This window comes from Dipodomys merriami, unplaced genomic scaffold (genome assembly GCF_024711535.1).
Source record: "Dipodomys merriami isolate MVZ:Mamm:240054 unplaced genomic scaffold, mDipMer1.0.p SCAF_55, whole genome shotgun sequence".
Taxonomy (NCBI): Eukaryota; Metazoa; Chordata; class Mammalia; order Rodentia; family Heteromyidae; genus Dipodomys; species Dipodomys merriami.
The window spans coordinates 2860508-2888233 of record NW_027206124.1 but is presented as its reverse complement, the minus strand read 5'-3'; the positions used below and the strand labels follow the sequence as shown (position 1 = coordinate 2888233).

Genomic DNA, 27726 nt, shown 5'->3' with positions numbered 1-27726 from the left:
GCCCAGGGCCTGGGCAGTGGCCGCCTGTGACCAGCACCATGGAAGCCTGTCTGTCACTCACAGAATGGTGTGGCAGGGTGCCGAGGCTGACCTCAGGTCATCAGGACACCCAGGGTTTGGCTGGGGGAGCTGAGGAGGGGCAGCTCTGAAGGAGGCTTTGCAGGGGGAGGCCTATGCCCAGCCAAGGGGCGGGAGCGTGGGGACCCTCTAACCAGACAGAGCTTGGCTTTGTTCCTGAGCACACAGCCTTCTGCTTGTCACAAACTCTTCTTGAACAGGGCCGAGCTCTGTCCCAAAGGGCAGGAAGTGGCATGCGTGCACTAGTATTTGTGGGAACATCCTTCACCCAAACAAAGCCAACTGGCTGGCGAGAGGTGGGGGCCCCTGCCCTGGGGACCCAAGCCCTGGGCAGTCACCCCGCTGTCTTCAGGCCCAGATCTAAGGGTGGGGTAGTGTAGCAGCCTCGTAGGCCTGTGCTCCCCCTCCATGGCCAGGACGGCAGTACAGACGCCCCAGAAGCCCTGGGTTCAAATCTCAGCACCCTGGCCAGGCTGGCTCTTTAACTCCCCAACCGAGCAGCAGTCAGAGGCTTCCCAGGCACACAGGAGACAGGATGGCGGAGAACACCACGTGTTTCCGTATTGCATTAACAACAAACATGATTCCATTTCTAGAGTAAGAGCACCAGGCATCCCCAGACATTCCTGAGACAGTCCCATGTTCCCAAAATCTGCGGGCCAGCAGAGATGTGGCTTCCCAGGGCAGGGCAGCCAGGGCGGGTGGCTGTCATCCACATTTTCTCTCTGCTTCTTCGGTGGCAGTGTCCCCAGTACTGCGTGGGGCAGGCTCTGCTGCGGGGACACAGACTCCTGGCCAGAGCGGGCAGGGGCTCTGGAACTGGTCTTTGGTCTTCCAGACAGCAAGGACAACACTGTGGCCTGACTGCCTGCGGCTGTGCCCTCACTGTGGGGCCGGGGGGTGGGGAGGGCAGCACCTGTGCAAGGCAAGTGATCTACCACTGAGCCACCTTCCCAGCCCATGGCAGCACCTGTGAACCACACACCACACCAAGGCCACAGGCTAGAGCTCTGGACAAGGGCAGGCAGCAGCCGCTGTCTCCTCTGTGGACCCCACCAAGGCGGAGCCTGCGAGTGATCTAGCTCAGGGCCTGGCTGGCCCGTCCCTCCCTCCCTATTTGGAAATATCATGCACACCCCTAAAGCCTTGTCTTCCTGGGCTTTGCTCTGGCCAGTACTCCAAGGATCCTCTTCCCTCACAGCCACTGCCCAGTCTTTTCTCTCAGCCAGGCCCCCAGCCCAGACTGTCACCTCTGGCTGCCACCCAGAAGCAGTCCAACCTCACCCTCAGCCGCTCACTACTGGGCCTCCCCTGCAGCAGCACGGAGGATGCAGCGCGGGGCCGGCAGAAGAGCGGCTGGGTGGGCAGCTCACCTCCTGCGCCCCTGGGGATGTCCAGCCACCAGCGCTCTGTTCTGGCGGCTCCAGCCTCATGCTTCTTCAGCCACACCTAAGCTGCTCCTGTGGCCATCCCAGGGACACAGGGACCGCAAGCCGAGAGGCTGGGGGACACGGACAGAGACGAAGGGTACTAGCGGTGTCCAGGGGCTATTCTGGGGGGTGGCCTCGAGCAAGCATTCCATCTGGCTGGAGGCACCGTGGGTCCGCAAGTGTGTCCCACTGTGTCGCCACAGCTTCTATGCTTGGATCCTGCTCTGAGGGACAGCTACAGTCCTGGCTGGGGCTGCCCAGCGAACCCAGCCACCAGCCTATGTGGTGGCCAGGTGCACACCAGCCACAAAGTTTGTACCCGTGAGCTCCACAGCCTGCAGTGCCGTGGGCCAAAGCCTGGTGCACGACGTGGGGGTGTCCACTGGCCCCCAGCACAGGCCGTCCCCACGCACCCCACGCGTGGACCGGCGGGGCTGCGCTCCTTGCCCAGGCCTATGGCGCTGTCGTCACGCTCTGCTCACCATGGTCCACACTCCAGAGGCGGTAAAACTCAGCAAAGTCCACGTAGGGCTCCACTCGGCCATCCTCGCCTGGTGGGAGCGAGTGGGCAGGCCGGGAGCGGAAGAGGCCCCCGTCAGAGCTGGAGCTGCTGCTCTGCGTGTGTGTATTGGTGGACTGCAGGGTCAGGGTCGGGCTCTGGCTGCAGAAGGAGGGAAGGGGGACAACTGAGGCAGGACCTGCAGACAGAGCCCCAACCTTCGGTGGGCCGCAGGCCTGCCTATCAGAGATGGCCGTAAGAGCCAACCAGCTGTTCTGAGGGACACAAAAGCTGTCAAATGCATTCTTTTTCTGTTTTGGTTTTCGGAGACAGGGTCTCACTATATTGTCTGGGTGGCCATGAACTCAGGATCCTCCTGCTTCAGCCTGACTGCTGGGATTGCAGGCAGGTGTCATTATGCCAAGCCTTCAAGAGTATTTCAGGGGGCTGGGAAGGTGGCTCAGTGGTAGAGCACTTGCCTTGCATGCATGAGGCCCTGGGTTCGATTCCTCAGCACCACATAAACAAAAAGAAAAAAGCCGGAAGTGGCGCTGTGGCTCAAGTGGTAGAGTGTCAGCCTTGAGCTGAATTGCTGAGGGACAGCGCCCAGGCCCAGAGTTCAGGCCCATGACTGGACCCCCCCCCAAAAAAAAAGAAAAAAAAAAGAGTATTACAGCACTGGCTATATGCGGCTCTTTAAGCTGACAGAGGGTAAATGGAACACTCGCATGGTGTCAGGGCTAAGCAGCCATGCATGGTGACCTTCCTCTGTTAGGGAAAGTTCTACTGAGGCTCTGAGCCACTCCAATCTCAGCCTTGGACCACAGGCAGGCAGGACCCCTATTCCAGGAAACTTTCTGCCTCTTGTGGACTGGGTGCACAACAGCCGCTGCCTGCCAGTTCCCAGCACGCACAGCACCAGCTCAGGCTGGCCCGCATGTGACCCAACTGTCTCAGCTAGGGGAGGGCAGAGGCCTTGGAGGCCCAGGGAGTGAGGCGGAGGATGCTCATCCTCCGTGGGCCACAGTGATCAGCTGTGTGGACGCAGCTGGTGGCTTCCTGGGGTGGGGGTGGGGCGAGGAGAGGACAGGCTGACCCCGTTCAAGGATTGCTCGAGCTGCCCGTGGCTCTGGGACTCCCGGCTGCTGGCAGACTCTTCCTGCCACAATGTTAGCAGCAGATCTTGTGGGCAGAAGGCAGGCCCGGGGCAGGCCGAGGCAAACAAGGCCCTTCTAATTGGCCACATCCTGCCTGCTCCATCCTGATGGGCTGGGTGTGGGATCTGTTACCCCTGCAGGGCTGTAATATGGAAACCAGATCCCTTCCCGCCCCCCACGGGGTGCTGGCTACAGACCTGTCCCACAGGTCTATAGGGAGGGGCAGCTCCTGCCCAACCCCATCCCCACTTCATGAACGCCCCCTCCCCCTAAACTAGACAAACCTTTCAAAGCTGAAACCCGCATGGACCCTTGGGGGAGCAGTGGTGGGAGAAGCAGGGCAGGGGCAGTGGTCCCTGGCCGACCCAGGGACCCACACAGAGCCCATGGAGAGGTCTAGCCTAGGCTACACACTCCCACATGGGAGAAAAGAACAAGAGAACCTGCACAAAGCAAGGTCCAAAGCAATGATGTGGCCTGACCCAGTGGATGGTGGACTGTCCCCTCCAGCCCTCCTGGGCCACCCAGGTCCAGCTTTACCAGCAACCATCTATGCTGCCCCAGGGGCGGGGGGGGGGGGGGAGGGGGAGGCTGGAGAGGTCCAGCACGGCGGGCACAGGGCAGCGCCTTGGCTTACTTGGTGAGGGTGGGAGTGGCTTCATCCAGGGTGGAAGCGCTGTGGGCCCCGTTGACCATCTGGCCTTGGGACGGCATGACGAGGGACAGGGTGACACTGGTCTTGCTGGTGCTCTGGGCACTGGAGTAGGGCACGGACACAGGGTACACACGGCCCCCTGCAGCTGTGGGAGGAAGACAGCGGTGGGTAGGAGGAGGGGGTGGGAAGAGGAAAGAGGCACAGGGATATTGCTTCTCTGGGCTGAGGGGTTGTAGACTGGGAGGCTCCCCGAGCCCCCAAGGGGCCCTGGATCCATGGAGCAGCGCAGGAGCAGAGCCCTCCCTTCAGCACGGAAGCTGTGCTGAGGCAGGGTGGGTGACGGCCCAGCTTCCCCTGACGGCTTAGTCCACAGAAGTCTGCTCCTCGCTGAGGCTAACCCAATAAAAATACGGCTGCAATAAAAAGCCAGAGAAATGCCAGCAACCCTGGGGTCTGGTGGAACACACCCAGCCACTAAGTTCAAGTTCTAAGATGTTTCTTTTCTTTTTTTTTTTTTAAGATCTGTTTCTTTAAAAAAGGAAAGGAGGGGGGGCTGGGAAGGTGGCTCAGTGGTAGAGCACTTGCTTTGCATGTATGAGGCCCTGGGTTCGATCCCTCAGCACCACATAAGCAAAAAGCAAAAAGCTAGAAGTGGCGCTGTGGCTCAAGTGGTAAAGCGCTAGCCTTGAGCTGAAGAGCTGAGGGACAGCTCCCAGGCCGAGTTCAGGCCCCACGACGGGACCCAAAAAAAAAAAGGGAAAGGAGGGGCTGAGAATATGGCTTAGTGGTAGTGTGCTTGCCTAGCATGCATGAAGCCCTGGTTTGATTCCTCAGTACCACATACACAGAAAAAGTCTGAAGTGGTACTGTGGCTCAAGTGGTAGAGTGCTAGCCTTGAGCAAAAAGAAGCTCAGGGACAGTGCCCAGGCCCTGAATTCAAGCCCCAGGACTGACCCAAAAAAGAGAGCGAGGAGAGGGGAGAGGGTGAGAAAGAGAAAGAGGGAGTGAGGAGACAGAAAGAGAAAGAAAGGAAAGAAAGAGAGAAAAAGAGGAGAAAGTAAGAAAGTAAAGTACTGCTAGGCACCTGGCTCATTCCTGTTATCCTATCAACTCAGCTCAGAAGGCTGAGATCTAAGGATCATAGTTCAAAGCCAGCCCAGGCAGGAAAGTCCATGAGACTCTTAGCTCCAACTAAACACCAGGAAACTGGAAGCGGTGCTGTGGCTCAAAGGGCTAAAGCACTAGCATTGAGCCAAAGAACTTAGGGACAGTACTCAGGCCCTGAGTTCAAGCCCCATGACTGGCAAAAAAAAAAGAAAAAGAAAAAGAAAAAAGAAAGTATCTGCCCAGTCCACTGTGGCCAGAGCCAGGCCTCGGGGCCTGATCATCTGTCCGTGTCTTGTGGCCTGCACTGTGTGCTCATGTGGCAGATCTTCAAAAGATGGCAGGGAAGTGCTACCATTCTCATTATACAGACAGCGCAGAGTTGGCAAACCAAAGCATCAGGTCAGAACCGCTCAAAGCTGGGTCTCCTGCTTCACAGATGCCAAGCAGTAAGGCCACCACTTTGTGGCACACCCACCTGGGGCTGGGGTGGGTGTGGGCTGGCTCATCTCTCCCAGTGGGTAGCCGAAGTTCCTCACCAACAAGGTCATGTCCTCGTGCCGTGGGCAGAACTTGGCACGCTCCCCCCCACTGGCAAAGGTGTCACCATGGATACGCTTCACCCGGTCCACCACGGCCTGGGCCACTGCATCCAGAGAGGTCTGCTTGGCAAACTCAGTGTCAATCATTGCGGCGATCTCCTGGGGGTGGAACCAAGGAGCTGGTTGAGAAGTGAGGAGTGGCCTTGGGAAGGGGGACCCGTAATCCCAGGGTCCTGTTGATTTAGGGGGTCACAAACCCAGCAGGTAAAGGAAGTCCCTACCAGCCAACTTGTAATCTGAGCTTTTCAAGACCTTTAGGATAATCTTTCTGGAACTTTCGAGTTAGAAAAGTTGGCTTCCATACCTCTAAATGGATCACTTCCCTGGGTTATTACAAGAGTTACATAGCATCACGAATCTGAGCAGTCTGTAGACTGCTAAGAAGGGCCATGTGAATGGCCAGCATCAAGCATTGCTTCTCACACTAACTTGCTGAAGGCTACAACATGCCAGGTTTGTCAGAACCTGAGAATGAAGACATCATGTTCTAGAACCTGGGAGATGCCACTGGATACGTGGCACCAAAGAAAGACAGAAAAAAAGAAAACCACAGTTCTTTACGGGAGGACTGGCTACGGCTCGTAGAGGTAGAGGGCAGACAGGTGAGGGGAAGGGACCGCACGGGGAGCCAGGCTCAGCTCCACCGTCCCACCGTGACCTCAGACAGAACCCTGGGAGCTGAGCCCCACCCGAGTTCCCTGCTTTAGTAAGCCACTGGCCCCTCTGTGCCACAAAGTTGCTGGGATGAATAAGAAGAAAACAGTGAAAAACCCTGAACACAGGGAATTGGGAGATAGCTACACTTTCTTTGTTGAAGAGGATGAATTAGAGTTGGGCACAGTGGCTCATGTCTGTAATTCCAGCTGCTTGGGAGGAAGAAATAATAAGACTGAGGGTAGTTGGGCTCAGGCCCGTAATCCTAGCTACTCAGGAGGCTGAGATCTGAGGATCATGGTTCAAAGCCAACCCCAGGCAGGAAAGTTCGTAAGACTCTTATGTCCAATGAATCACCAGAAAACCGAAAGTGGCACTGTGGCTCAAGTGGTAGAGTGCTCACGTTGAGCTGAAGAACTCAGGGACAGCACCCAGGCCCAGAGTTCAAGCCCCATGACTGACAAGAAAAAAAAAGACTGAGGGTAGATGTCAGCCTGGACAAAAATACAAAACCTATCTAAACACAAAGGCAAAATTAACGTGGGCTCAAGTGCAGAACACTTGCTCAGCAAATGCAAGGCCCAGCGTTCAATCCCCAGTGCTGCCCAGAAAGGAAAAAGAGATGATCAGAGGCAGGCATGGCAGTGCACACCTGTGTTCCTGGCACATGACTTTGAGACCAGCCTGGAAGTCATACTTCAGTGACGACTGCTTGCCACCTGTGCACCACGTTGTGCGAGAAACATGTCTTTTCTCCCTGACTCAACAGCTCCATTTCCTGTGCCTGACCTCAGCACAGTCCCCACGGGAGCATGGCCTTCCCCACTGCACAGGCCTCCACAGGAGCACGGCCCTCCTCGCTGCAGAGGTGAGGGACTCTGCGGCTCACTGAAGAGAGGCCTCCTGAGGCTGCGGCTGGGAGGCCTGATACCTCAGCCCAGCTCTGTGCAGCAGGCTGCAGCCCTTCCTGGGCTCTCCCCCTCAGCCCAGAACAATCTGATGGGAGTCTCTCCCTCTCCCTCTTCCTCAGCACTTGTGCTGAACAGTGAAATGAGTACTGCTTTGGGCAGGAGCAATGTCTTCAGAGCTCTGAGCTTTTCCTTCCCCACCTCTTGACCTCTGGAAAGATGTCTGACAGCTTGTGAGGAGAGCGCCTGGCCACCCGTGCAGTGTGTGGCTCACCTGGTTGGCCTGGCCAGGCCCGTGGGCTGCCTCCAGGGCCTTGTAGAGTCCTTCGGACATCAGTACCAGGAAGCCGGTCACCCCGTCCAGTGGCTGTGCACCGTGGATCTCTGGCTCAGCGATGATGGGTTTGGACTTGGCGGCACTGTGGGAGAGGGGAGGGAGGGCTTGGTGTGGATAGACCACCAGGTGGAGGCTGCTTCTGCTGGGGGGAGAAGCTACACCTAGAATGTACAATACAACACTGACTTGGTAAGTGGAAAAGAAAGAGAAAATCAGCGCAGACCTGAGGGCCAGGAGAGCTGGTGTGCTCTGGGGTTCAGATGGCCAAGGTCAAATATCAGACTCCAGCCTTGTTTGGTGTCTCCTGTCTATAGAGCCTGGCAGGGCAGGGCAGAACAGCAAGAGAGGAGGCCATGGAAAAGCCCACTCCTCTCTGAAGGTGGTAAAGTGCTCGCTGAGGAATCAAGCCAAGCAAACCCACAGTCTTGAGTTCAAACCGGACTGTCAAAAAAAAAAAAAATAAAAAAAAGCAAGCAAGCCCACTCACAGGTGTCTATACAGCTCAAGCCACAAATAGACCATGTGCAGAGACACCATTTGCTAACCTGCAAATCTGGAGCACATGTACATGGGCCCGAGGACATTCCTGACACAACACTCAGAGGACAAAGTGGACACATGCCGAGGGCTGGGCTGTCCAGGCCCACCAGGTGCTGGAATCCCAGAGGCTGCACTCAGGTGCAGGTGTGCAGGTGTGTGAGGGGCATCGCTTGTGTAAACAGAGGGGGACGTGACCTTAGCTTCGGCCTCCGAGCTGCGCACAGGAAGTATGGACCTGAGTACATCACTCAGACTGCAATAAGGTAGTTAAGGAAGAAAGGTAAGGGGCACACTCCTGGGAGTGTATACAGGGTATTTCTGTGGGTATTTCAGGGGGCTGCTGTCATCCTTAGCTCTCAGAAAACACCCAGAGGCGCCTGTGTGCACGTTCGCATGTGCAGACACACATGAGAAACTGGCGGCCTCAGCAGGGTCTCCTGGGTTGCACGGATGGAAGACTTGCCGTCACTGCCCTGCCCTGAGCCCTTCACACACAGGCCTTCAACAGAGCAAAGAAAACCCTATAAATTAATGACAAAGGTTCCAAACTGCTTAAATCCTGGGAGGCGCAGGTGAGGAGGTCTGGCCCTTGCTGACGGGGTCTTTGGTGAGGTTCCTACGGCCCTGCCACGTAAAAGCTGTGGCTGGCATCACCCAAGTGCCAGTGTTTCCTACACAGGTTAGCCAGCCATTAAGGACACATGCTCCAAATTCAGGCTGTCTGAGGTCAAGTCCTGCCTTGGTCCATCACCAGGCCTATGACCAGGCAGGCTACCTGATGTCTCCGTGCCTCATATATCTGAGGAACATATCTGAGGATCTGAGCAAGTGGAGAACGGAAGGCTGTGTGTAAGGAGCGGTGTAGGCTGGCCGCAACAAAGGCTCAGCAGGACTGTCACTGCCACGAGCTGGGTATCACCACAGAGGGCAGCGTCCCCGCAGGAAGGCAGGTCACTCATCTCACACCTCTGCACTGCCTCTGGCCACGGGCAGCAGTGACCAACAGGCTGGTAGCCTGCTCATACCTATCCACGCCAGCTCTTCATGCCACCTCCTGCTTGCCCCACCAGGCCCTGCGACACTGCTGCTTGCCCTGGCTTTGGCCCAGCTTCCTTCTTGACCCCTTGCCAGCCTAGCACATGGGACTCAACTCCTGGCCTGCTCACCCAGGCCCCACCGCATACCTGTTACCCTGGGGTTAGGAAAAGTGTCTCCCTGAGCCTCAATAACCCCTCCCTCTGCGGCCTGAGATCAGCTTCTGGCCCCAGCCCTCTGCGGGCTGCTGGCTGGCCACCCACCTGAGCAGGTCTATGTCAGTGTAGCCATATTTGACCTTGTAATCCCCGATGCGCCTGGTGCTCTCCTGCCCACAGATGACCCCCACCTGCTTGATCTTTCCTGCGTCCAAACCTACCAGGGAGAGACAGAACAGGCATTCCTGTAGAACCATCCCTGGTTCATTACAAATTTAGGAAAAAAAAAAAAAAAGAGAGAGAGAGGGAGAGAGAGAGAGAGAGAGAGAGAGAGAGAGAGAGAGAGAGAGAGAGAGAGAGAGAGAGAGAGAGAGAAACATGCCACGCCAACAAGGAGGAGGAAAGGGAGGTAACAGCAGGGTGACATGGTGAGCAGCTACACAGCACCCCTAGTGTCCTAAGAACATCCCCTTCCCCAGGCCACGCCCCCTCCATGCACCCCAGGCTGACTGGCCACAGACTGAAGCGCCCAGCCCTTCCACCCCTCTCCCTGGCCAGCAAAGGAGAGCACATGAGGGGTACAGGGGTCAGTCCCCTCACACTGACCCCCCAGCCCGGCATCCTCTGCTCACCCAGCTGGGAAAGGCGGAAGAGCTCATCCTCGTTCTCTGTGGTATGGTCCATGTTCAGCTGGGTCACCTGCAACCCATCCGCTGTGGACTTGCACAGGAGTGCCCGGTTCGTGCCTGCAGCACAGTTTGAGCAGCTAGGCAAAGACTATGCAGGAGGAGGCGGAGGCCCCTGGGAGAGGAGGGGACCCCTGAGAGAAGGGGGGAGGGCAGGCTTCTCACACAGGCTGCAGGAAAGGCCAAGGCTAGACCAGGGGTGACCTACCAGTTGGGGGCAATTGGTGACAATCACAGGATCATGCATGTACTAAGAGTACTAGGGTAGAGGTATCTCTACTCTGGAGGTGACATCACACCACAATGTCTAGGATTTGCTTCACAAAAATTTGGGGATGAAGGGCAATAGATGGAATAGAACCAGCCACAAGGTAATTCTTGGCATTGGATGGGACATGGTGGTCCACTAAGTACTAATCTCGTTTTGGTTCGAAAGTTGCTGTCTAACAAATTGCTAAGGAATGGAGGAAGACAGAGGGGTGCACAAGAGGTCTCTGCAGTCCCCACAGTAGGAACCTGCATGCTCTACACTCTCTTCTGCTTCCCAGACGGCCGCTCCTTTTCCCATTAGTCAGATGCTCAGTTCTCCCAGCTCACTGCTGGGGGATGCTGACTGGGTATTCGCACCACATAACCTCTTTTGGAGCCACTTCAGAGCCAGACTGTGGCTCACCATAGGCTACAAGCCAGTTAGTGGCAGAGTGAGGCCAAACGCCAGGATGCCTGCTCCATCCAGGCCATCCTCCTCCTGGATGGTGTGGCTGGAATGAGGGCACATGTCCAGTGGCTGCAGGACACTCTGCATCTGAGGTTCTATGTGCCTAGAATGCAGCCCACTAGAGAGAGCTCCAAGCCCAGTCTCCCCCCTCCTCCCCTCCCCGGGCCTGGGACAGTGGGTGGCTCACCAACGTTGGCCACGTAGAGCCTGTTGTTGAGAAGAACTGCCACGACGGCCATGGCGCCTCCTGAGATCTCCCTCTCCAGCACCTTGAGTCTCTCCAGTATCTTCTGATATTGAGGAGGCAGCTGGTGCTGGGGCACACCCTGCATCCATCAACAGAGGGGTCAGGCAGGCAGGTGCTCCAGATGGGAGTAGGGATGTGAAGGCCCAGAGGACAGACAGATGGCTGTGGCATGGCCAGGATGAAGGCCTGTTCAGGAAAGCCCGCAAGCCCTAACACAGGAGCAGCCCGAAGCTGCTGGCAAGTGATGAGGCTGCAGCCTGGGACCACAGGACTGGAAAGGCCTGACCTCCCTCCCGTCACTGAAAGCCAAAGCTGAGCCTCAGGGAAAGCTGTCCCATGCACAGCAGGCCACAGGAGCCTCTCAAGCACAGGCCCATTGGCTCCCACGATTCCTTGGCTCTGCTGGGTCCATGCTTGGTGAGTGACCATGGCAGGTGAGCTGGCTTCCGGCAGAGCTAGGCCTTGACATCTGGGCCCATGCAGGTGGGGAGGTTACCTCTGGTAGCTGGGACTGGAGGCTTGCCTTCTCAGCCAGCGCATCATCGATGGACTCCAGGAAGCTCCTCTCCACCACGTCGAAGGCCTGCAGGACACAAGACGAGGCCAAGGCCGGCTCAGCCACCGGTCACCTCACACTGGAACGCCCTGGGAGAGCGCGGCAGGTCACTGCCTCCACAGCCGTGCTCACAGGACCCAGTGCCACACCCATCAGCTCCGGGGCTTCTTGCACATCAGGGGCAGGGGTACTGCTCAGGCAGCACCCAAAGGGACTTAAGAGCCCAGAGCAGAGCCTGGGCTTGGCATCAGAGTGGCTCAGCCCCAAGCAGGCAGCCCTCGGCTCAGCACTGGCTCTGGGCAGTGCTAGGTCAATGGAGCACAGTGGTCTCTTCCTGAAGGCTTCTGTCAAGCCCTGCCAGGTCCTGCCTACCATGATGCTGACCCCTTCTCCAAGGTGTGGGTACTGCCAAGTCACTGCACAGAAGCCCAGAGTCCCAAGAGGACAAGAAAAGGCCGGGCCATCTTCATGGGCTTGGAAATGGAGACGCAGGAGGAAAACTCCAACATGACAGTGGGCAGCGAGGCTGCTGGCCAGCAAGGACACAGCTGGGAGTTGGGGAGGGGAGCTCCTTCCTGGCCATATGCAGCAGCTAGAGGCTGCACCTGACTCACTCAGAGGAGGGGGCTGCTCTGAAGACCCTGGTCTCTACCAGGCCTCCCTCCCTCTGCAGCAGCATCTCCTCCAGAGCCAGACTGCCAGCCCTACAGGACCACTACTTCATGCAAGGCCTTCAGCTCCTAGGGATGGATGAGAGCCCTCCTGTACCAGGGGCTGCTCCCAGCTCTGCTCCTCAGCAGGGGGAAAGAAGCTAGTGGGTTGTGGACCAACCCTAGATACATTCATAGCGACAAGGCCAGGGCCCGGGTGGGTTGTCACGCAAGTCAGCTGGGTGACAGCAGCTACCTGGAGCTCCTACCTGCAGCAGCACCCGCCGCACGTCGGCCTCGGTGTGCTCAGCATTGAGCTGGCCCAGCAGGAGCTCTGCCGACAGCCGCTGGGCCACAAAGTTGGTCACCCGGTTGCCATCATAGCCGTTGAAGACGCCGTACAGGAAGCAATTGTTCTCACTCCTGGTAGAGGGAGGGTGAAAGGAGACCTAACACCAGGACCTTGGATGGGGAAGAAAGAACTGGGGGAGACTAAAGACAAAGGCTTCAGGTCCCCACATGGGTCGCCTACTTTGTCTATTATTTCATGGTGCCCATGACCTTCTGCCTTCCGTCTTCCCCATGCCCCGTGCAGGCCCTCCACAAGATGGGGAAGGTACCACAGCAGAGGCTTGCTGCCAAGGGCCACATTTAGGGCAAGCCCCACACCCAATGGTGTCTTGCTTGCAAACCTCCACTACAGGCATACCTGAACTTGAGCCAGTTGTCCTCCAGGGGGTGACTTTCGATGCCCTTCCCATCGGAGGAGTAGCTGCGGTTGGAAGCTGAGCCAACGCCAGAGAGGTGGCAAGGCGGCAGGTCATCTGTCCAGCTTGCCTGCTGCTCCTGGGGGCGGGGAGAATGCCAGGAAATCATGAAGTGCCACCTCCCTCTCCCACTCACCTGAACCAAAGGGTTCTACTCCTTTCTGAAAGCAACGATCCTTGTACAAAGAAATACATGCAGAAGGCTTTCCTGTCTTTATGGACAATCTACAAATGGTTCCTGGGGACCCCCTCTCCCCCACAAAAAATCAGTGTTCCAACACGTGGTTTCCAGGATGGATCTGGGTTGTGAAACACAAGCAAAACACAAATGAAGCAAAGCCCTTGCGGGAAGTTTTTTTTTTTTTTTTTTTTTTGGTCTGGTCGTGGGGCCTGAACTCTGGGCCTGGGCGCTGTCCCTCAGCTCTTCAGCTCAAGGCTAGCGCTCTACCACTTGAACCACGGCACCACTTCCGGCTTTTTTCTTTTTGCTTATGTGGTGCTGAGGAATCGAACCCAGGGCTTCAGGCATGCAAGGCAAGCGCTCTACCACTGAGCCACCTTCCCAGCCCCTTGCGGAAAGTTTTTTGCACACACTCCTCACAGAGATTCTGTCACAAGCAAGGTAGGCCTGGGACACTGTTTGCAGTTGGCAGTCTGCCCACAGAGCATCAGACCAGGCGCAGCCAGGGGTGTCTGCATCATAAATAGCTCCCTTCATGGCTTCAGGAGGATGGTTAGGACAAAGTCTTGAGAAACTCCACCTTGCAAGCTGGTCTCCATCTCTCCCTGGCACTGGGCCTTCCCATCTCCCCTGCTACGTACTTCCCAGTGACGCTTGCGGCCTGGTGCGCACCTGTCCCACACATGGACACTCAAGTTTCTCCTTGCCTACAAACCTAAGAGTTCTCTGGGCCTCAAGAGCTTCATCTCTCCTGCCCGCCTTCATCTGACTCCCGCTCTTTCTCAATTCAGGCTGCCAAGCACCATCACTGTGGCATCTCAAACACATAAGCAGCATACACTTGAGTAGGCCCCGACATATTGACTGAATTTACTAAGTGTTCCTGAGCACCTGCATTTGCCTCACCGCGGTCTGACTGCAGCAAGGCCCAGCCCCCCGTTCCCCCCCCCCCAAGCACTGGGCCTGCTCATGAGGAAGTCTGGGTTCCACTGTACAGCTACAGTAGATTCAATGGTTGGGAGAATCAAAGTCCAATTTCAAGGCCACTCGTTAAAATGTGTATGGAAAGCTTTATTGAAGTCTTAAATGAACACCACTATTGTGCACAACTTCTTACAAATTACCAGTAATGGTCTAAAAAAAAAAAAAAAAAAAAGCATGTGAAAACCGCTGCTGCAGGCTTCTACAAGCAGACATGATAAAAATGTGGCCAACTTCATTTTGTTACTTTACATATACTGCCAGGGAGTTGCTTTCTGGATTGTTTTTCCATTTTATTGCTTTTATGCTGTATTTATCTATTTTAGCACCTTCCTTATGGAGCACTTCTGTGGGGTGTGGGAGTCTAGTTTATTTTTAAAATAGCACGTTGTGGAGGGGAGGGGCCTGGCTGTGAACACACTGGAGAAGCTGGGAGTCCTGCCACACTTGGGATGTGGTGTGCCCACAACCCTAAACACTCCCTCCTGATGCCATTCTGAAGTCCTCACTACCCAGCCCCTGGCACCCGCCTGCCAGCTCGTCACATGTGGGACAAAAGGCAGTATGTGAAATTCAAGGCAGGTTCTTTTACTCAGGATTGTACCCCTGAGATTCCTCCGCACTGCGGCACACGCACCAGTAGCTGGTCCCTCCCGGCTACAGAGCAGGTCTCTGTTCTACTGCACAGACCTGCACAGCCCACTTGTCAGTTCATCCAGGAACAGACATTCTAGTTGTTTCAGGGGTTGGTAATTATTAAGAGAGCTGAGCTAGACAAGCACTGGTGGCTCCCACCTGTAATCCTAGCTACTCCTGAGGCTGAGATCTGAGGATAGTGGTTCAAAGCAAAAAGTGAAAAGTCGTTTTTCTGTTTTTCCAGTCCTGGGGCTTGAACTCAGGGCTTGAGCTCTGTCCCTAAGCCTTTCTGTGCTCAATGCTAGCGCTCTATCACTTGAGCCACAGAGCCACTTCTGGTTTTTTCTGTTTATATGGTACTGAGGAATTGAATACAGGGTTTCATGCATCCTAGGCAAGCACTTTATCACTAAGCCACATTCCCATCCCTGAAAATTAGACTCTTATCTCCAATTAACTAGCAAAAAGCTGGAAGTAGAGCTGTGGCTCCTCAAGTTGTAAAGCATTATTCTTTAACAAAAGAGCTAAGGGATAGTGCTCAGGCCCTGAGTTCAAGCCCCAGCACCAGTGTGTAAACACACACACACACACACACACACACACACACACACACACACACACACACAGAGGCAGGGCTTGCAAACACTCGTGAAGGTTTTTGCTGGTATATAACTTCTCATTTCTCTAAGGTAACTACCTTGGGGAGGGACTGCAAATGGATGATGTTCATTCATGAGAAACCAACTGGCACAGACAGTTTTCCAGAGTGGCTGAAACACGAGCATCTCCACCATCCCCGCACAGGAGTTCTGGAGGCTGGTGCCTTCCCCACCCAGCAGCAACTAGTCTGTTTAGAACTCTAAGGGGAATGCTTTATTTCACTTCAACTTCCATTTCCCTAATCATGCTGAGCATCTTCTTGTGCATTTATCTGCACACAGGTCTGGTGTATGCCCCTTTTTAACTGGAATATTTTCTTTTTGGTGCCAGTCTTGGGGCTTGAACTCAGGACCTGGGTGCTGTGTCTTGAGTTTTAGTGCTCAAAGCCAGTGCTCTGCCACTTGATCCAAAGTTCTACTCCTAGCTTTTTGCTGGTTAACTGAAGATAAGAGTCTCAAGGACGGGGCTGGGAAGGTGTCTCAGTGGTAGAGCACTTGCCTTGCATGCATGAGGCCCTGGGTTCGATTCCTCAGCACCACATAAGCAAAAAGCAAAAAGCCGGAAGTGGCGCTATGGCTCAAGTGGTACAGTGCTAGCCTTGAGCTGAAGAGCTGAGGGACAGCGCCCAGGCCCAGAGTTCAGGCCCCATGACCAGACCCCCCCCCCAAAAAAAAAAAAGTCTCAAGGATTTTCCCTATATAGGATGGCTTTGACCCTCGATCCTAAGATCTCAACCTCCCTAGTAGCTAGGATTACAGACATAAATCACTGGTACCCACTTTGGGATTTTCCTTTACCTTTTTCCCCCTCCTGGGGTTTGAACTCAGGGCCTGTCCCTGAGCTCTTCTGCTCAAGGCGAGCGCTCTACCACTTTGAGCCACAGCTCTGTTTCTGGTTTTCTGGTGGCTAATTGGAGAAAAGAGTCTCATGAACTTCTCTGCCTGGGCTAGCCTTTGAACATGATCCTCGGATCTCAGCCGCCTGAATAGTTAGTATTACAGGTGTGAGCCACCAGCACTCAGCTGAACTTTTGAGTTCTTAGAACTCTTTACATGTTTTAGATAAAATCCTTGATAGTTATGCAATCTGTAAATATTTACCCAAGACTGTAGCTTGCCTTGCTGCTCACATAGTGGTATCCTATGTAGTGCCACATTTTTGGTGTTCTTTTGTTTTGATGCTGGCACTGGGGCTTGAACTTATGGCCTCATGCTCTAACTTGACTTTTTTCTTTTTCCAATCAAGCCTAGCCCTTTACCACTGAGCCACATTTCATTTTCCAGCTTTTTGGTGGCTAATTAAGGATTAATTAGCATAAGAATCTCAAACTTTCCTGCTTCGAACCTTGGTCCTCAGATCTCAGCCTTCTGTAGCTAGGATTACAGGTGCCACCGGTACCTGGTTAGGTTTTTGGTGTTGATGATGTCATTTTACCGATCCTTTCCTTCCATCGTTCCTGCTCCTGGAGCCATGACAAGCCAGCTGCAGGTCACAAAGACCTTTGGTTTCCTTCTAAAAATTTTATAGTTTCACATTTTTATCTTTCTGTCTCTGGTCCAGTTTGAATTGATTTTGGTCAAAGGTAGGAAGTTTTTTTTGTTTTTTGTTTTTTTTTTTGGTCAGTCGTGGGGCTTGAACTCTGGGCCTGGGCGCTGTCCCTGCACTCTTCAGTTCAAGGCGAGTGCTCTACCACTTGAGCCACAGCACCACTTCCAGTTTTCTAGTGGTTTTTATTGGAGATCAGAGTCTCACGGACTTTTCTGCCTGGGCTGGCTTTGAACCCTGATCCTCAGATCTCAGCCTCCTGAGTAGCTAGGATTACAGGCGTGAGCCACCAGCACCCGGAAAAGGTAGGAAGTTGTAGTATTTTTTTTTTCCTAAATGCAGATGTTCAATTGTGTGAACACCATCTGGTGAAAAGATTACCCTTTCCCCATCAAATTGCTATTGAATCTTTGTTAAAATTTAACTAGCCATGTTACGGAGGGTATTTCTGGACTTGGTTTTATTTGGCTGAATTATGTATCTATCTCCCCACCAATATCACATTTTATTACTTTAGTTTTATTACTGTAGCTTTATAGTAAGTCTTAAAACCAACAGTGTGATTCCTCTAACTTTATTCTTTTCCAAAATTGTTTTGGCTCTTCTAGTTGCTTTGATTTCCTATATGGATTAGAATCAGTCATTCTGTATTTACAAGAAAAAATGAAAGAAAGAACAGAAGGAAGAAAGGAGGAAAGAAGGGAGGGAAGGAAGGAAGCAAGCAAGCAAGGAAGGAAGCAAGGAAGGAAGTCTTGTTGGGAGCTGGGTATGGTGGGACACACCTGTAATACCAATACTGGAGAGAATGAAGAAAAAGGATAGCAAGTTCAAATCTAACTTAGGCTAAACAGTGAAACTGTCTCAAAAAAGAAAAAGTAAATAAAACAAGGTTAATCATTGGTGACTCGTGACTATTATTTATTTTTGTGTGTGTGTGTGTGTGTGCGTGCGCGCGCGCGCGTGCGCACGCACACACACTGGTGCTGGGACTTGAACTCAAGGTCTGGGTGCTGTTCCTTAGCTTTTTCACTCAAGGCTAGGACTTTATTACTTGAGCCACATCTCTAATTCCATCTTTTTTTTTTTTTTTTGGTCCGGTCGTGGGGCCTGAACTCTGGGCCTGGTCGCTGTCCCTCAGCTCTTCAGCTCAAGGCTAGCGCTCTACCACTTGAGCCACAGTGCCACTTCCGGCTTTTTTCTTTTTGCTTATGTGGTGCTGAGGAATGGAACCCAGGGCCTCCTGCATGCAAGGCAAGCGCTCTACTGCTAAGCCACCTTCCCAGCCCTCTAATTCCATCTTTTATGCTGGTTAGAGATAAGAATCTCAGGGACTTTTCCTGCCTGGGCAGGCTTCAAATGGTGATCCTCACATCTCAGCCTCCTGAATAACTAGGATTACAAGAATGAGCCCCTGGTGCCTGCTCCAATTCTTCCTTTCTTTCTTTCTTTCTTTCTTTCTTTCTTTCTTTCTTTCTTTCTTTCTTTCTTTCTTTCTTTCTTTCTTTCTTTTTCTTTTGGGGGGTTGGTTGTGGAGCTTGAACTCTGGGCCTGGGGGCTGTCCCTGAGCTCTGTTGCTCAAAGCTGGCATTCTACCACTTTGAGCCACAGTGCCACTTCTGGCTTTCTGATTGTTAACTGGACATAAGAGTCTCACGAGCTGGGTGCTGATGACTCACATCTATAATCCTAGCTACTCACGAGGTTGAGATCTGAGGATCACTGTTCAAAGCCAGCTGGGCAGAAAAGCAGAGAAGTCCCTGTGAGACACTTATCTCCAATTAACTACTCAAAAGCTGGAACTAGAGCTATTGTTCAAAGTGGTAGAGCACTAGCCTTGAGCATAAGAGCTAAGGGACAGCACCAGGTCCTGAGTTTAAGCCCCATGACTGGCAAAAGAAAGTCTCATGGACTTTCCTGCCAGGGCTGACTTTGAACCATGATCCTCAGATATCTGCCTCCTGAGTAGCTGGGATTAAAGGTGTGAGCCACCAGCACCTGGCTCCAATACTTATTCACTTATTCTCTCTCTCTCCCTCCCTCCCTCCCTCCCTCCCTCCTTCCAGTCCTGGCCTGGACATGTCCCTGAGCTTCTTTTTGCTCAAGAGTAGTACTCTACCACTTGAGCCATAGCACCACTTCCAGCTTTTTCTGTTTACGTGGTGCTGAGGAATTGAACCCAGGGCTTCATGCATGCTAGGCAAACATTCTACCACTAAGCCACATTCTCAGTCTTTCAAAACTTTTTTTTTTTGTCAGTGATGGGGCCTAAACTCTGGGCCTGGGCACTGTCCCTCAGCTCTTCAGCTCAAGGCTAGTACTCTACCACTTGAGCCACAGCGCCACTTGTGGCTTTTTCTGCTTATGTGCTACTGAGGAATCAAACCCAGGGCGGGCCTTATATATGCAAGGCAATCGCTCTACCACTGAGCCACCTTCCCAGCCCCTCAATACTTTCTTAAATTTAAATGTATACTTTAGTGAGTTGCAATTCCAGCATCTTACTCAGTGTGAAGCACAAGGGAAGAAACATTTCCATTAGGAACACTACAAAGCTGCCTACTCTCCATTATTTAATATTATGGAAGTGTGAGCACAGGCAATCAAGACAGAGGAAAAAAATGATAGGACAGCAAATGGAAAAAAAGGTAAAGCATGGTATACCTGGAAACCCTAGAAAATTCATGATAAAATTAACTCAAACAATAAAAGATATGGTGACATATGTCTATAATCCCAGCACTTGGGAGGCTGAGTCAGGAAGATTTTTTTTGGTTACATGTGTGTTTATGTGTGTATGTACTGGTTGTGGGGCTTGAATTCATGACCTGGGTGCTATCTCTGAGTCTTTTTTGCTTAAGGCTAGCACTATACCACTTGAGTCACAGCTCCATTTCCAGCTTTTTTGGTTGCTTAATCAGAGAAAACAATCTTACAGACTTCCCTGCCCAGACTGACTTTTAAGCCAAGTGCCTCAGATCTTAGCCTCCTGAGTAGTTAGGATTACAGGAGTGAATCACTGGCACCCAACCAGGAAGACTGTACTTTGAGGCCAGTTTGAGCGACAGAACCAATTCCAGCCAGCCTGGGCTATACTGGGAGACACTATCTCAAACCCACCAACCAACAAAAAGAAAAGCATTGGGTGTCAAGTCAGAAAATCAACACATGGAAACCAGTAGCCCTCCTAAGTAAAAGAAGGCGGCCTGCCTCGCTGGGAACATTCCTACTTGCTGCCAATGATAACAGGCAGCTTTTCTCCCCAAGGGGTCTTGCTCATCTGTATCCTCTACCACACTCCCCCCTTAGGTCTGGAAGCCTAAGGTCAGATTAGATCTTAATGCTTTCATCTTAGCCTTCCAGACTGTTGACACAGTTTTGAGTCTCTCCTTTCGAGAAAGGAACAATCTCACCGAATTGTCGACCCTGTACAGACAGAGCCTTCTGCATAGCATTCCAAATACTTCTAAAACTGTGCCCACAACAAAAGGTGCAGGAACCTAACCCACTTCTGGCAGGAGAGGTTCACACCAAACAGAGGAGGCAAGTAGCATCTTCTGCCCTCCTTGAAAACCCGTATATTCTAGGGGCGTGGGAGAAAGTCTGCATCAGCAAGTGAGAGTGAGGGCAGAGACGGCCAGCCAGTCTGGGTGACTAACAGATCATAATGGAAGACTTTGACCCCAGAGGTAAATCACAGACAGGCACATATATGTAGATGCATGCTCTGCCGAGCAAAGTCCTGCTTGGCTTACAGTGGCACCCTGTAGACAGCAAGAAAACAAAGATAGAAGAAAAAAACTCAGCCAGAGAACATATATTTAAAGCATGCACAGGAAGGTAAGACCTTCCTTTTTCTGTCTTTCTCTGTCCCCTCGACCCTTAAAGTCCCTGCTCAAATCTAGCTAGTACCAGAGGCTGGTTTCCCAAACCTCAATCAGCCATGGACGGTTTTCAATAAATTGCTCACTTCTAGTTTATCTCTAAATTACCCTATTTTTCTCTGAAATTACTTCATTCCAAAGTAAACCTTTCCAATATTCTAAGTGGAAAACCAGTATGATTTGCCATGTCTAAAAGATAAAAACCAAAACAAGGCTACTCTATTTTAGTGGAACCTCCTGCCTGCCACAGACCAGGCTGGAGCCCTCTTCTTTTTTTTTGGTCGGTTCGTGGGGCTTGAACTCTGGTGCTATCCCTCAACTCTTCAGCTCAAGACAAGCACTCTACCACTTCAGCCATAGCGCCACTTCCGGTTTTCTGGTGGTTTATTGGCAATAAGAGTCTCATGAACTTTCCTGCCTGGGCTGGCTTTGAACCATGATCCTCAGACCTCAGCCTCCTGAGTAGCTATGATTAAAGGCGTGAGCCACTAGTGCCTGGCTTGCTCACTGGTTTAAAGATGTTAGTTCCCATAATTCACTATGACTGGAGATAATGTTACAAGTTAATTAGCAGTGCATCATTTTCTTAGTTGAAAAAAAAAAAAATACTAGCTGGGTGCCAGTGGCTTACACCTGTAATCCTAGCTACTCAGGAGGCTGAAATCTGAGGATCATGATTCAAAGCCAGCCCAGGCAGGAAAGTCCATGAGACTCTTATCTCCAATGAACCACGAGAAAAACTGGAAGTGGCTCTGTGGCTCAAAAGGTAGAGCGCTCGCCTTGAGCTGAAGAGCTGAGGGACAGCGCCCAGGCCCAGAATTCAAGCCCCACAACCGACAAAAGAAAAAAAGAAAGAAAGACAAAAAAAAATACTGTGTCTTATATCCTGTAACGCATTGTTTTCATGTGGTTTGGGTGCTGTTCAGTGGCAGGCCGGCCTGGAGTGTGGTCCCCACGGCACCTCGGACAGATTTGGAGACAAGTGGCCAGACAATGGCCAGCTTCAGTCCTCCCTGACTTCATCTCACATGGCCAGGGCTGGCAAGCTCCCACTCTTCTCCATCTCCACTAGGGATCAGACACACCAAGTAGCCACAGCGGCGTCTATGAACAAGTCTGCCAAGTCTCCTCCTTCCTCCACATTTCTGAACAATTTTTGGAAAGGTCATGGATTTGCGAGTCACACAAACCGCCCACCCCTCCGCCCCTGCGCTCACTGAGGCATACTTTCTCCCACATCCCCAAATGCCAGGCTCATGAGCTCAGGGGGCACAAGCCTTTGGAAAGCTGAGAAGGGGGTGTCTCACACTTGGCACCCTCAGTGTAGAGCCCCCCCCACCCGGCTCTCCACACACGCCTGTGTGCGCACGCACATGCAAACACAGAGACTGTGATTCCTCCCCGATTCAAAGAATTGCTAACAAAATCCAACAGAAATTAAGAAGGCTGCTTCCAAGGGCTTGCCTTAAGCTTGATTTGGTAAGGGGCTTTCCACCAGTCTTACTCTGGTAGGAAAAGCTTCCACGGCGATCCAACTGTGTTTGGTCCCCAGGGGCTTTGCCACACCTTGGGCCCTTTCATTTACACAGGAGGCTCAGTCTGTGTCACATCAACAGAGGTCAGAGATGTCCCCACATGGACTCAGCTCAAAGCGCTGGGCAGCACAAGTGGACAAAGCCTGCTTCAGGCCACAGCTTGAATATCACATTATGGTATGAAAAGGCTGAGTGTTTTTGTAGTGAAAGAAACTGAATGCCTTGGGGACCAAAAGGAAGCTCTGACAGTGTGGATTTCTATGGGAAGATGGCTCAGGGTGGGACAGCAATTTCTTCTCTTAAAAAACCTCCGGCCATCTCCAAGCCACTGGGTGATCCACTTCAGAGGCAAGAACACTCTTGCTCTCCACCATGCCCTAAGGCTTCCAGCACAGGCTCCATGCTGTCATCACCAAGTTCCCCACTACCATTTGAATCCCTGGGGGCCATGGCAGCCCCTGGGCCTGAGTTGTTTTTTTTTTTTTTTTTTTTGAAGTCATGGGACCTGAACGCTGGGTCTGGGCACTGTCCCTCAGCTCTTCAGCTCAAGGCTAGCACTCTACCACCTGAGCCATAGCACCACTTCCAGCTTTTTCTGCTTATGTGGTGCTGATGAATCCAACCCAGGGCCTCATGCATGCAAGGCAAGCACTCTACCATCGAGCCACCTTCCCAACCCATGAGGAAATTTTTGCAATGGATGTTTTTATCTTATCAGGTATGTATGTATGTATGTATGTATATATGTATGTGTGTGTGTGTGTGTATGTGTGTGTACATTGTAGAGAAAAATATAGCTAACACTGTGGGTTCATAAGTAAAATTATTCAGGATATACCTAATCTTAAAATATTAATTTCAAGCCAGGCGCTGGTGGCTCATGATTGTAATCCTAGCTACTCAGGGGGCTGAGAGTTGAGGATCCAGGTTCGAAGTCAGAGGGGGGAGGAAAGACTGTGAGACTTTTTTTTTTTCTGTGAGATTCTTATCTCCAATTAATCACAGAAAAAGCCAGAAGGGATGCTGTGGCTCAAGTGGTAGAGTATTATCCTTGAGCAAAAAAGATGTTCAGCAGGGACAGCGCCCAGGCCCCGAGTTCATCAAGACTGGCAACAAATACATAAAATAATTATTTCAAGTTAATTTTCTTTTTTTCTTTTTCTTCTATTGTTGATCATAGGGCTTGAACTCAGCTCCACTTCCAATTTTCTGGCAATAAGAGTCTCATGGACTTTTCTGCCTGGGCTAGAATTGAACCGTGATCCTCAAATCTCAGGCCCCTGAGTAGCTAGGATTACAGGTGTGAGCCACTGGTGGCTTCTTTTTATATTTTTGGAGACAGGGTCTTACTGTATTGTTCAGGTTGTCTTCAAACTCCTGGGCTCAAGCAATCCCCCAACTCAGCCTTCCGAGTGGCTAAGAATATAAATATGTACCACCATCTCTGGTTGACCTCCTCTTTGTACTTAAAAACAATCCAGGCAAAATCAAACTCCAGGTAGGTCCTCCTTGCATGCAATAAACTCCTCTAGAGGCTAGGAATGTGGCTCAGTGGCAGAGTGCTTACCTAGCATGCATGAAGCCTTTGGTTCAATTCCTCAGTACCCCATACACAGAAGTGGTACTGTGTGGCTCAAGTGGTAGAGTGCTAGCCTTGTGCAAAGGAAGCGAAAGAAAGAAAGAAAGAAAGAAAGAAAGAAAGAAAGAAAGAAAGAAAGAAAGAAAGAAAGAAAGAGAGAGAGAGAGAAAGAGAGAGAGAAAGAAAGAGAAAGGAAGGAAGGAAGGAAGAAAGAGAGAGAGAAAGAGAGAGAAGGAAAGAAAAAGAAAGAAAGGAAGGAGGGAGGGAGGGAGGGAGGGAGGAAGGAAGGAAAGAAGGAAGGAAGGAAGGAAGGAAGGAAGGAAGGAAGGAAGGAAGGAAGGAAGGAAGGAAGGAAGGAAGGAAGGTCCTCTTTCAGGGGCCCTCACTGTCAATGATGCCACTGTTGCTCAAACCCAGCCTTGGAGTTATCAGGCACTCCTCTGCCTTGAACCCCATATCCAACTCCAGCAAATCAGACCAGCTCTGCCTCCAAGTACAGCAGAACCCTCCTACTTCCCACCACTCCTCTCTCCCCCTGGCCAAGCCACTGTCCTCTCTCTTCAAGCCACTATCCATTCACACCTAAGGACTTAGCAGGTGCCAGGCTTCCACTCTTGCTGCTCAAATCCAAGAAAGATCTTTCTCCAGTCACAAAGCAGACTGCATAAGACCCCTACTCAAAACATCGAGAAGCTTCGCATGACACAAAGGCTATTGCCAGCATCTACCAAGCCAATTCAAGGGCTGCAGCTCCCTTGGGCCATGGCTACCACTCTCCCCCAAGTGTTCAACCGCAGCCACAGTGGTCCTCCCTGGGGCTCCTGAAAAGGCAAAGCCTTTGTACACCTCTCCTCACACCCTTTCATGTCCCTTACTACACCTCCACAAACGTGGAGACAGAACCCCATTGAACCCAAGCTTCTGTGTGTGGCACACACTGCCTTATCAGAGGGAGACGGCTGGTTGTTTAGAACACATCAAGCTTTTTGTTCAAAAGCTCTTTTCTCCAAAAGACCTTTTAAGGTTCCACACTCCCTGGCAAGGAAAGGGGAATTCCTCAGGACGATGATCCACTTCGCACTCTGCCAAGTAGCTCTAGAACCCCTTGAGTAATCCCAGCCCTTCCTTCCGTGCAAGCCCCTCTGCCTGGATCACTGGAGGCTGTTCCATGGCCTGTGCTAGCAATACAGACATGAAACCCCACTTAGCTAACTTCAGCAGGTACCTATGTACCTGTGTAAGTATGTATGCATATCCTCCTGGAATGTTCCTCCTCTCCTCTGCCTGGAAAACCTGACTCTCTTTCAAGGATTGTGCAATTCTCTGCTGCCTGCCCAGGGCTCCTGATGCAGACCCACACAGATCTGGGAGTGTCTTACACACTATGCCAATGGCATAGGTGCCTTCTCCCAAGTTGGGCTATACACAGTGAGGGTGGCTACCCTGTCTCATTCATCCATGCACTCCCAGGCCGAGAAGCCAGAGTAGCAACCTCCACGACCATCTGTCGAACACAGGCATCTGAGCAGACTCAGGACAGCACCCTGCCTGAACTAGACACCATGATACCTTGTGAGCAAGGATGAGCTGGTCTGTCTGACAGGGTGTGAGTGGAGTTGAGTGCTTGTATAGGCATCTCTGGAAGTCCCCTGATTTGCATCAAGATGCTATATGTCTGTAATTTTTAAGAGTCTATCATCACCCAAATTGGGGCAAGGCAAGCTTATTTTCTATCTGACCAGTCTCCTGGGCAGGGGGAGAAGGTGGCAGCTACCTTGCTCTGCATATTCCAGGTGACCACTCTTTCCATAGTAAGCTAACTCAACATGCACCACTTACCAATTCTTCCCAGCATCCCTTTCCCTCAACACCACAGTCAAGCTAGTGTTTCCCAGATACTTTCTACAATGGGGACATTCATGCCCTTCCAGACCTTTCAGACCTCTCAGCTCCCAGACTCTACACAATGCCTGCTTAGCCAGTGTGTTGATAGCTAATGTTTGTAATGCTAGCTATCTACTCAGGAGGCTGAGATCTGAGGATGGCAGTTCAAAGTCAGCCCAGGAAGACAAAGCCAAAAGACTTTTATCTCCAATTAACCAGCAAAAAGACAGGAGTGGAGGTATGGCTCAAGTAGTAAGGCAGTACAATCCCCAGTACCAGTACCAGACACCCCCCCCCCCACACACACACACATACAGGTCTTCCTTAACACACAGCAGTGAAGGCTAACCTAATCCTATCATTCTGATGCCTCAAGACCCTCAGGGGCAGGAAGGCCAATGATCTCAGAAGACACAGGGATTAAAAAACAGAATCAAAGCTGGCTCACACCTATAATGCTAGCTACTTAGGAGGCTGAGATCAGAGGATCCCGGTCTGAAGCCAGTCTGGGCTTGAAGTTTGTGAGACTCTTTTCTTTTTTGTTTTGCCAGTCGTGGGGCCTGGATGCTGTCCCTCAGCTCTTCAGCTCAAGGCTAGCGCTCTACCACTTGAGCCACAGCGCCACTTCCAGCTTTTTTTTCTGCTTACGTGGTGCTGAGGAATCGAACCCAGGGCCTCATGCATGCAAGGCAAGCACTCTACCACTGAGCCACCTTCCCAGCCCAGCGAGACTCTTACCTCCACTAAAACTACCAGAAAGCTGGAAGTAGAGCTATGTAGTTGGAAGTGATAGGTCACTTGCCCTGAGCAGAAAAGCTAAGGGGCAGGGCCCAGGCCTAGAGTTCAAGCCCCACAAAAATAAATAAAAAATAATAATAATAAACACCAGAATCAAAGCCTGGCCGGGAGATGGAGAGGGGAGATGGGCGCAGTCTCACCCAGAGGCCTGGACTTCCAATGTCACCTTGCAGAGGGGCAACTGAGACCAAGGAAGGCACAGTGAAGCTGGAACCCAAACCAAGGTCCCCACCACCTCTGCCAATCCTTCGGAACAGCCCAGAGCTTAAGGGGCGCTCTGGAGTCAGACTGCCTGGGTGACATGGCCTTCTGTGCCTCAGTTTCCTCATTTGTAAGAGTGACTACAGTATTATTTCCTGCGGCTACACTGAAATGAAAAGGACCAATGAGAGGCGACCCGCAGAGGGGCCAGCGTGCAGCACGCGTCGCACGCGCGTGGGCCGCTCCGGCTGTCACGCGGACTCGCGCCCCGGCGGGCTCCGCGGCCGCGCCCGCTTCCGGCTCGCGGACGCCCCCACCCAGCCGGACCCCGGCGCCTCGCGGGCGGCCGGGCGGCGGCGCGCATGCGCGGGGCCCAACCCCGCGCGGCTGCCGCGCGCTGCTCGCGCCCGGACCAGGGAAGCGAGGAGCGGGCGGAGGTCACGCTCCACCACCCGACAGTACACCGGGGCTCCCGACCCCCAAGCCCGGAGGGCCGGTCAGTCTCCTCACACTCTGCAGCAGGCTCCTCCTCTGCGCCGCCATCTTGGAGGACCCCCGCGGCGCTCCCGCCCCCACAGCGGAGCAACGAGAAGGACGGGTAGAGAGGCTGAAAGCGCCTTGGAGGACCAAAGTTCCAGGGAGCATGCGCACAGCGCCACCCGGGGGCGGGGGGGGGCGCCTAGGGAGAGAGCATGCGCACAGCGCCACCGTGGAGGAAGTGTGCGCGCTGGTGCACTCTGAACAGTTGGTGTGCCCTCGCGGGTGTTCATTCCCGCACTTTCTCCGGGATTCTTTCCGACGGGACCCTAAGGCTTTGGGGCCTGAGGAGAGCGGATTATTCACTCAACAAATGACTGTGTGTCTGCCGCCGCTGTCGCAGATGTCACAGCCAGCAAATCCAGCCTAGAAAGCTGTTAGTCGGGCGCCGGTGGCTCACGCCTGCAATCCTAGCTACTTAGGAGGCTGAGATCTGAGGATCGAGGTTCAAAGCCAGCCCGGGCAGGAAAGTCCGTGAGGATCCTGAGCTGTGGAGCGCCAGCTTCGAGCGAGGGACAGTGCGTGAG

At 52.6% G+C, this 27726-nt stretch overlaps 1 protein-coding gene across 1 annotated transcript; it reads right to left on the bottom strand.

The window, feature by feature from the left end:
- Window positions 1-614: 614 nt before the first annotated feature.
- Window positions 615-27269, bottom strand: Tab1 (TGF-beta activated kinase 1 (MAP3K7) binding protein 1). The gene is made up of 11 exons (XM_069999566.1): window positions 27173-27269; window positions 12724-12860; window positions 12284-12437; window positions 11305-11391; window positions 10749-10887; window positions 9790-9903; window positions 9263-9374; window positions 7362-7506; window positions 5402-5624; window positions 3802-3964; window positions 615-2169 (listed from the first exon to the last, which is right to left on the bottom strand). The coding sequence occupies exons 1-11, from the start codon at window positions 27203-27205 to the stop codon at window positions 1962-1964; spliced, it is 1515 nt and encodes a 504-aa protein (XP_069855667.1). The 5' UTR covers window positions 27206-27269; the 3' UTR covers window positions 615-1961.
- Between the last annotated feature and the right edge of the window lie 457 nt (window positions 27270-27726).